At 41.6% G+C, this 8,909-nt stretch overlaps 1 protein-coding gene across 2 annotated transcripts; it reads left to right on the forward strand.

Annotated features, from left to right (window-relative positions):
• Positions 1-1,546: 1,546 nt before the first annotated feature.
• opn3 (opsin 3) lies at positions 1,547-8,395 on the forward strand. Of its 2 annotated transcripts, XM_083988120.1 has the most exons (5): positions 1,547-1,688; positions 1,914-1,973; positions 3,903-4,222; positions 6,748-6,999; positions 7,642-8,395. In XM_083988120.1, exons 1-5 carry the CDS (start codon positions 1,655-1,657, stop codon positions 7,915-7,917), a joined length of 942 nt encoding a protein of 313 aa, XP_083844246.1. In that variant the 5' UTR covers positions 1,547-1,654; the 3' UTR covers positions 7,918-8,395. The 2 variants fall into 2 exon arrangements, with proteins under 2 accessions (XP_083844246.1, XP_083844245.1); XM_083988119.1 differs by having other exon boundaries at positions 1,547-1,973.
• The last annotated feature ends 514 nt before the right edge of the window (positions 8,396-8,909 follow it).

The raw sequence follows: 8,909 nt of genomic DNA on the forward strand, positions 1-8,909 counted from the left end.
GAAAGAAGGAGAAATCCATAGGAAGAAAACAGAGGCAATTTTTATATAGGTAATAAACCTCTCTATAATTATAATTCTTGCTACATGTTAGACCATGTGAAAATTAATCACAGATATTTTAAATACAAATTTCACTATGGGTATTTCATGTATGTTAAACATAGCTTATATCTTCATATATCGAAAGAGAGTAAAAATATTTCCTTATTGGTTACACACATCAGGGAGATATGTATGTTATATTGTCTGAACGTCTGGCACCTGAGGAGTGTGAAGTTTAACCTGAATGAAACACCTTCAAACTATGAATGAGCAGCACTGGTGAACGAGTGGGTGAACTGCAGCATCTAATTAACTGTGTGTCATGCGCATCCTCATCGCTCACTCTCATCCTCTTCATTATTCCTAGGAAATCTGCTATTTTGAATCAACCTGTAGGCTCAGGCAAATGAGGTCACAAACAAACAGTGTCGCTGCAGGAATCCAACATTTCAAGAGGGTGACATTTCTCTGTGGACAAAACCAGAATGACTGGTGAAGGAGGGTACTTCAAAATGTCAGAGGAGGTATATAGACACACATCTAAGTCCACAGTGTTGCCGTGTTGGCATCATTTGGTGCCTGGTGCACGTGAAACTAAAGACTGATTAGTATGGGAGCCACTTCACTGGATCGCTACAGATCTTCACACAGAGGCTCCCTGTGATTAAAGTCTACCTTTGGTTCTTTAAATGCACTTCTTGCTTCAGTCACTCTCAGGTCCCTCTGTCCCTGACCTGTCTCAGTAATAATGGCAATTAGTACAGGCCAGAGCTGGGGATAGTCTTCCACATATCACAAAATAATTAGGTTTAAGCTCCACAGTGTAGCTGAGCTGTGACAAAAAGACTACATGTTTCTTCCACTGTCAGCAGACTGACAGCTTGCTCCTATAGATCTTATTCCCTGTATTGTAACTGAAATGTTGTGTCTAAATCTAAAAATGATGAATGAAACATGAGATCAACGAGTCTGTTTACGGTATATAAAGAAAAGCATCTTAACATTTAAAAACATATTTTAAAATAGATTACATATATATTCCTGTGAGCAGTGAGTTGGTTAAAGCAGGAGAGGTATGAATAAAAACGCATCACTGTCTTGATTGTTGAATTGAAGAATGAATCATTTGCAAAAGTCTTAGTCAGACTGAGACAGGAGATTATTCAGAGACTTTGATTTCAAAATAAAAGTCTGAAAGATTCATGATCAGCAACAACATGAATACCTAAGAATTGCTTGTAGATATATTCATGTTTTATATTAAAGAGCACTCTCAAAGAAACTCCATTCCCTTCTGCCCCTCCTGAGTGCGCCACTATTCAAACACTGCTTTTCATATCCTACAATCAGATTTAGGTCCATCATGAAAGATGTAGGTCAAAATACGTTTTATTTTGAATGTTTAGCCGGAAACGTGACGTTTACAATCTGTCTGTCTTGACATTGGTACATTGACCCACTTTCAGCAAACATCAGTCTCTGGGTGGTTCAAATTAGCGGCGCGGGGAGCGCGTGGAAGAGCGGCGTGGCGCCGACAGTCTCCAGTGTCCGGGACGCGCGCTGGTAACACCGCGCGCTGCACAATGCTGCAAACCAAGTTTTTATCCGCGCAATGAATCCTTTCAACGAAACCAGAGTGGAGAGAAGTACTGAACATTATATTTTCGCAGTTGGCACCTACAAACTTCTCGCTTTTACCATCGGGACGATTGGAGTATTCGGTTTCTGTAATAACGTTGTTGTTCTGTTACTCTACTGTAAATTCAAGAGGCTTCGGACACCAACCAATCTGTTACTGGTTAATATAAGTTTGAGTGATTTGCTGGTGTCTCTCATCGGAATAAACTTTACCTTTGCTTCGTGCGTCAAAGGCAGATGGATCTGGAGCCAGGCAACATGCATCTGGGACGGCTTCAGCAACAGCTTATTTGGTGAGAGAAATACAACGAGGAAAATATTTTTTTCCCCACACTGGCGTTTATTTCACTTCTATCAATACTGTTCACAAAGTTTTTGTTTTTTTACCCGAATAGTTCATTTATTAAGTTATTATTACACACTTGGCAAACATTTTACACAGACACCATAATTAACTATGGAGCCAAATATATTAAGTATAATAATGTATAGCAGAGTAGACTCTATCTCATAATAAAGAAGGATATTTCACTTAGGAATTATTTCTGTAAAAAGCATGTACATTGTGAAAGAAATGCAGTTGTAAAATATGTTGAGACATTTTCTGTTTGCTCTTCTTTTCACTTTCTGTGAGCATGTGAAGATGGTTAAAATTCAGAGTGGGTTAGAAACTGTTTACTGACCCTTTGTCTCCTCCCATGATGAGCTGCAGTGATACATAACGACCTTGAAGGGCTTTCATTTCTATGTTTTTCCTCCTCTCATCAGACAGCACAGTATATTGCTTTTATTTAAATGTACAGTGGGCATATTCTGCAGGTCATGGCTTCATGCGGAGGAATGTTTCTGTCACCTCTATTGTGCTTACAGCTGAAATTTCTCTGTAACACAAACTGTGCATTTATTACCAGCTCAGCAGTGAGGTGTGAATTAACAGTGGGGTCGGTCTCCGGGTCCCACCCCTGTAGGAATTACAGCTCAGGAGGCTAGATGGGTGATAATTAGCTCATTAGTGCAAAACCTGAAAGCTTCATGCTGCTTTATCAGCAAACTAAACAGAGATGATGCAGGGGATGGCTGCCCTCCCCTTTTCTCTATCATCTTTCTGTCCTTTCATTGACATTGGCTTCTCAGCACATGATCTAAAGAACACGTTTACTGTACCTGCCTCTGTCATGTGGCAACACTGCAGCAGTGACTTTGTTAATGTGGCATTAAAAATATGATGTCACACTCATGAGAATTTCAAACCAAAAGCATGTAAAGTTGGCTTTTCATAGCCATAATTTTTAATAAAATTTTTCATCCAAGGTGTGCAGTATAACCCAAGGTCATACAATTATCCATGGCATGATTTGGTGTCAACATCACAATCCTTGGCTCACAGCACCTGCTGTTAAAAGCACTGTGATATACGACTCCCTGCCGTCACAGGATGCCCTGTAAAAATTGAGGATTTTAAATCTCAGAGCACCGCCAGTGTCCTCTGGTACTCTGTACTTGATCATGCCATCATCTTGTTATCCAGCGGAGGTTGGTGTCAGTGTGACCGCGCACACACACACACACCACAGGGCTGCAGTAATAAGCCCTGGCAGTTCTGTTAATGCATGTCCCTGCTACTCAAACCCGAGCCCCGTAAGTCACTGTCAAGTGTGTTTGTAAGATGTGTGTCTATTTATTGACGCTGTTCCAGTGTGAACACAGAGGATTATAAATGATAGATTTGAAAAAGGGCACTGGGGTATGTAATTGGATTGATTTATGCGTTATGTGAGTGTGCGTGATTGTGTATTGATAGAAAATCAATTGTAGTTTCATGACTGTGGGATGCAGACATGCTCTTTAGGTTGGATCTATTTTTAAACAGAACAAAGTGATGCACAAGATGACCGTGAGAGCATTCGAATAGGAGACGTCTGCAGCCTTCAAGCCCAACAACCGTGATACGTTTTTGTAGAAAAGGCCAGGCTGCACGATGCAGATACAGGTCTTAAAGGTGTGCGTGTGGGAGGCAGGAGTCTTTCTGTGAGTTTAATGTGATTCACCACAAAATGTTCGAGTCTGAGGTTCACTTCCAAGATGTTCTGAATCCTGTTTATACAGACCATGATGAAACATGTTCAATCTAAAAAGACGCTGAGTAGCCGTTGACCCAGATCCTGCAGTGAGCGCTCTTGCCTTACTCAGCGTTGACTGTCTGTCTCTCCCTCTGCTGACAGGCATTGTTTCCATCATGACTCTGGCCGCCCTGGCCTATGAGCGCTACATCCGGGTTGTCCATGCCCAGGTTGTGGACTTCCCCTGGGCGTGGCGGGCCATCGGCCACATCTGGCTGTACTCCCTGGCCTGGACGGGGGCTCCTTTGCTGGGGTGGAACCGCTACACCCTGGAGATCCACCAGCTGGGCTGCTCGCTGGACTGGGCATCAAAGGACCCGAATGATGCCTCTTTCATCCTCTTCTTCCTCCTGGCCTGTTTCTTTGTGCCTGTGGGCATCATGATCTACTGCTATGGGAACATCCTTTATACAGTGCAAATGGTAAGACATTCAGATCTACTAGCTGTGTTTGGTTTTTAGCAAAGGGAATTAATTATGAATGAGTTAGGCTACTGAACAGATGGGCTGCTGATTGAGGATGCTCGGAAGGAAACATTAAACACCACTGTTATACACAACAGTGTTATATATTGGTATTATTAGGGCTGAAATGAATTAATATTTTTGTTTGATGATTAATCTTCAGATTATTTTAAAAGTTAAGAATTAATCCTTTGGTTTATAAAACATCAACAAAATGTGAATAATATCCACTTAGAGAAATTAATCAAATCGGCTACAGGTTGGCACTTTAAAGTTCCCATTTATAGTTTTCCAGTTTACCACTGTAAGTCTTTATAACTATCAGAAGTTGTGTTTGTGATTTTAAGCACTCAAAAATGATCCCAGACAGTGTAGTTTTACATTTTCTTTCTCAAGTTTTTCTCAGTGAACCAATCAGAAGAGAGAGAGAGCAAACTGTGTCAGATCTTGGCTCATCACAAAGTTCAGTCCTCCTCTTTCAGTGCTCACACTTCAGCTCAGCTGACACTGTCTTTCACTTTACACACCCAAACTGACAATCGTGTGTTTCTGGACTTTCACTTCAACACACTTCCACGTCAATCAGTCACATTCGCGTTGACTGACGGTTCAACTCCTTTCAGCTTTCACTTCAAATTCACTCAGGTGACACTCCACTGCTTCCACCGCCGCTTCTACCAAAATGTAATTTAGTATTTCAGCTATTTCAGATTATATCTGTGAATAACGTAGCAATGGCCACACATTCTTTTTCTTAATTTAAATCTTTTCTAATATCAGATGTGAAATGAAGTATGAAATGAATAGTTATTCCTTTTAGTAGGGACTTTTCAGACTTTTCATTTTAATTTGTCCTAATGAAAAGTAAGTCATTGACCTTCACCGGCCAAGTGCTGCCTTTCACTCCTTTTTCATTGAATACTTTATTATCATAACATATGTCTGTGCCTTCAGCGCTTGTTCTATACAGTGAAAATGGTTTGAAAGCTCATTGTTGGTTGTGGCTGTGCTGAGCTGCAGCCTTTAAATGCCAATGATGTTATCAGTCCCAGGAGACAGCCTGCTAATAAAGGACAGTCGGGCTGGCTGTGAGGAGGAGAGTTAAGCATTTGTGTTTAATGAGAAAACACTGGAGAAGTGCCCTTGTAACCAGAAAAAAAAGAAAACCAGGAAATCTGTGTCTGTATCATCTTCATCTGTCAGGCAGCTGGTCACTGAGTGTTTGCACAGCAAAGAATGTAAGCAAACATGTAAATGAGAGACACAGTGAAATTATAATCAAATGACCCAGATGTCTGCCTGCATCACAATCGGCTGCAGCTGCTGTCTCTACTTCCTCGTAGGAAGTGTGAGCTGCTACTTCCTCACAGCCTCTAGCTGGAGCACCACAGAAACTCTCAGCCCCTCTCCCAACTCCCCGAGCACTTCAGAGGCCTGAGAGGACTCATCATACGTCACAGCATTTTGGGAGATGCTATGAAAATCTTCAAAGAGAAGTTCTCTGAACCCTACAGAGTATTGGCTTGATAGAAAAAGAAAAGACAAGAGGGGAGCTTGGCCTGCTTTTGCAGAGTGGGAACATCTCACCATAGACATCTGAAAAACTGGAGAACAGAAGAACATTAACATGGAAATAGATTATGTCTCCATAAGAAATGTGGAACATAAATACAAACAGTCTTTGTGAATCCATGAATAAAAATAGGAGCTTGCAATGATTCAATCAGCTGCTGTAGACTGTCCTTGTCCTGAGGGAGTCTGGAAAATAACAATATGCCTTATCATCTCATCTCTTTAGCTCAAGGCTGTAATGTAATATACAGTGTCAGGCACCCACACTGTTTTTGAGTTATTGCATCGTTGCCTGCCAGCTGTGCTGCCAAATGTATGGAAGTAATGCTGCATGCTGTTAATAGGTCTTTAATAGACACATTGTCAATGGTAAAGCTGCTTATTAATGATTGAAATGAAAACTATATCTAACTTTTGAAAGAAAATCTTTTCACTGTCAGACTTTTTTTTAATTGGCATGAAGGCACCATTTCTCAGTGCACTCACATTATTGCTCCTCTTTACTTGTGTTACGTGTTAGCGTATTATCCAATCATTGCTACGCTGCTGTTCAACAAGAGCCACAGTTCTGATTTGTAATAAATGGTACACAAGGAGAGGAGAGGTTCAAATTCAGGTTCAAAGATTTTACATTTCTTTTTCCTTTGATTTGTTTGGACTCTTTCACACTCATTTTCCTTTTTAAAAGCTGCAGAATTGCAGCGTTTTCAGGGCACTAAAAACTAATTACAAATTGGCATGATGCTGCTGTAATCCTCACAAATGCTTTATAATTATTTTGGGACGACATAAAAACCTTGCACAATACAAACATTCAGACAAGCAGAGTTTTGGCATGGGATTAAGGTTTTTATTCCCAATTTTCTCTCCTCCTGACAGCTCTTTCTCTCTCTCTCTCCTCTTTGTTGTAGCTTCGATCCATCCAGGACCTCCAGACGGTTCAAATCATCAAGATCTTGCGGTATGAGAAGAAGGTCGCTGTTATGTTTCTCCTCATGATCTCCTGCTTCCTGGTGTGTTGGACGCCCTACGCTGTTGTGTCCATGCTGGAAGCCTTTGGCAGGAAAAGCATGGTCTCTCCCACTCTGGCAATCATCCCCTCCTTCTTTGCCAAGTCCAGCACAGCCTACAATCCCCTCATCTACGTCTTCATGAGCAGAAAGGTGTGTAGTTGTGAGGTTGTGAAATTTTTATATGTTTCAAAGAGGGAACTATCAATTCTTGGTCAACTTTAGGACCTATACATCTGTGCCTGCCTCTTTAGTGTGGTGCTGATGAGAGTGAAGTCAGTGATCCATGTTTCACTGGAGCGTTCTGATTGGCTGCCTCCTGTGGGTTAGGTCGATTTTCTGCCCCCCTCCAGTGACCACAGCTGAACTTTGAATTAAATGTGGGCAATTGGAGCAAATCAATGGTATCTCAAATAGGCCTGATGGTTTGCCAGCCTCGGTTAGTCGGGGGGAAAAAACAGAGGATTTGGTGCAGCAACTATTATTTTAGCGACCATTTGTTGAAGCATCTTTGACATACAATGTGCTAGATAGGCTAGTATTTATTTAGAGGTAAAATATTTCATATAATCAGCATCATAGAATGAACCTATTATGTGTGTAGGAGTGAAATTGTCACTTACACCAGTCCTAGTTTACTGGCATCCGTAGAGGCTGATATCTCGTGTGTATCCTGTTTGACAGACAAATGAGTGAGGACAGGGTGCTATTTCATCCCTCTGTTAAATACCACCCTTTTATCTTTTCCCTCTGCGTCTCCTCCTCCACCTCCTCCTCCTCCTCATCCTCTCACAGTTCCGGCGCTGTTTGCTGCAGCTGCTGTGTTCGCGGCTCTCCTGGCTGCAGCGTAGCCTCAAAGAGCGCCCCCTGGCTCCGGTCCAACGCCGCCCCATCCGGCCTATCGTCATGTCCAACGCGTGCGGCAGCAGGGACAGACCTAAAAAAAGGGTGACCTTCAGCTCCTCCTCCATCGTCTTCATCATCACCAGCGACGACCTCCACCAATTCGACGTGACCTCCAAGACCGGGAGTTCCTCAGGGGTCAATGTCATTCAAGTGAGGCCACTGTGAACCTCAAGGACTGGACTTTTCACCCAACACTCAGTATGCCTTAGGACATAACATGCAATTGCAAGCCAAAATAACCCTGTCTGACCTCCTCAGATGTTTCTACATCTACTGACACTTACAGATTTGTTACCAAGCAATTGTAAATATTCCACTGTCAACCCGAGATCTCAGCAAAATCTGTTTCCTGACAGTTGATGTGACATCCTCATCCAACATCAGTTGTGGTAACAACACTCATACATGATGATGTAGTTAACAATTATGTTTCTCTTAGAAAAAGAGTCACATTTGTTTGTCAAATATGCCACTTAGTATATGTGACGACTGTAGAAGTGTGTCGAGCGTTTAGAGGCCAGTGGTGTCACGGACCTGAGTTTGGATTTATATGTGTTGTTTTGGTTGGTACCCAACTGCAATTGTGTAAAATGGAAAATGTTCCTTATCCACAAACCATTATACACAAACTGACATTACTGTGTATGGATTCAATAAAGAGGATCATATTTTAAGCTACAGAGCTTGCATACCTTATCTTATTTCAGTCTAAGCCTCTATCATGAGAGCAGTCGCTGTGAAATTACACACTTTGGTGGAATTATGTGTATGTGAGAAGTACAGGAGTGTAATTAGATAAGAGGAGATGAGATGGGGACCTTGGTGTGGCCCGCTAAAATGCCCCCTTCACAACCTTCTGGGCTGTGAGTTATAAATAGACTTGATGAACGGATTTCCATAGCTGGTAATTCAATGAGGATGTGTGACTGAGTGAGTCAATGGTGTTTATTTTTATACTGTTTGGTTAAAAGAACAGCATGGCATTATGGGAAATATGTGCATTTGCTTTCTTGCCAGGGGTTGTAAGAGAAAAATTGATCATATCTGTACCTATGTTAAATATGAAGCAAACGGCAGGAGAGAGTTAGCTTAGCTTAGCATTAAAACTGGAAATGGGGAAGGCAGGTTCTGACTAAGATTTAACTATAATTATACAC

Source organism: Trachurus trachurus, assembly GCF_905171665.1.
Source record: "Trachurus trachurus genome assembly, chromosome: 15".
NCBI classification, from domain to species: Eukaryota; Metazoa; Chordata; class Actinopteri; order Carangiformes; family Carangidae; genus Trachurus; species Trachurus trachurus.

Bases quoted from the DNA above. Each gene is read 5' to 3' on its own strand.
- opn3 (XM_083988119.1), top strand. From the start codon at position 1,655: ATGAATCCTTTCAACGAAACCAGAGTGGAGAGAAGTACTGAACATTAT. The intron at 1,974-3,902 runs GTGAGAGAAATA...CTCTGCTGACAG, and splicing joins CTTCAGCAACAGCTTATTTG to GCATTGTTTCCATCATGACT. The intron at 4,223-6,747 runs GTAAGACATTCA...TCTTTGTTGTAG, and splicing joins TCCTTTATACAGTGCAAATG to CTTCGATCCATCCAGGACCT.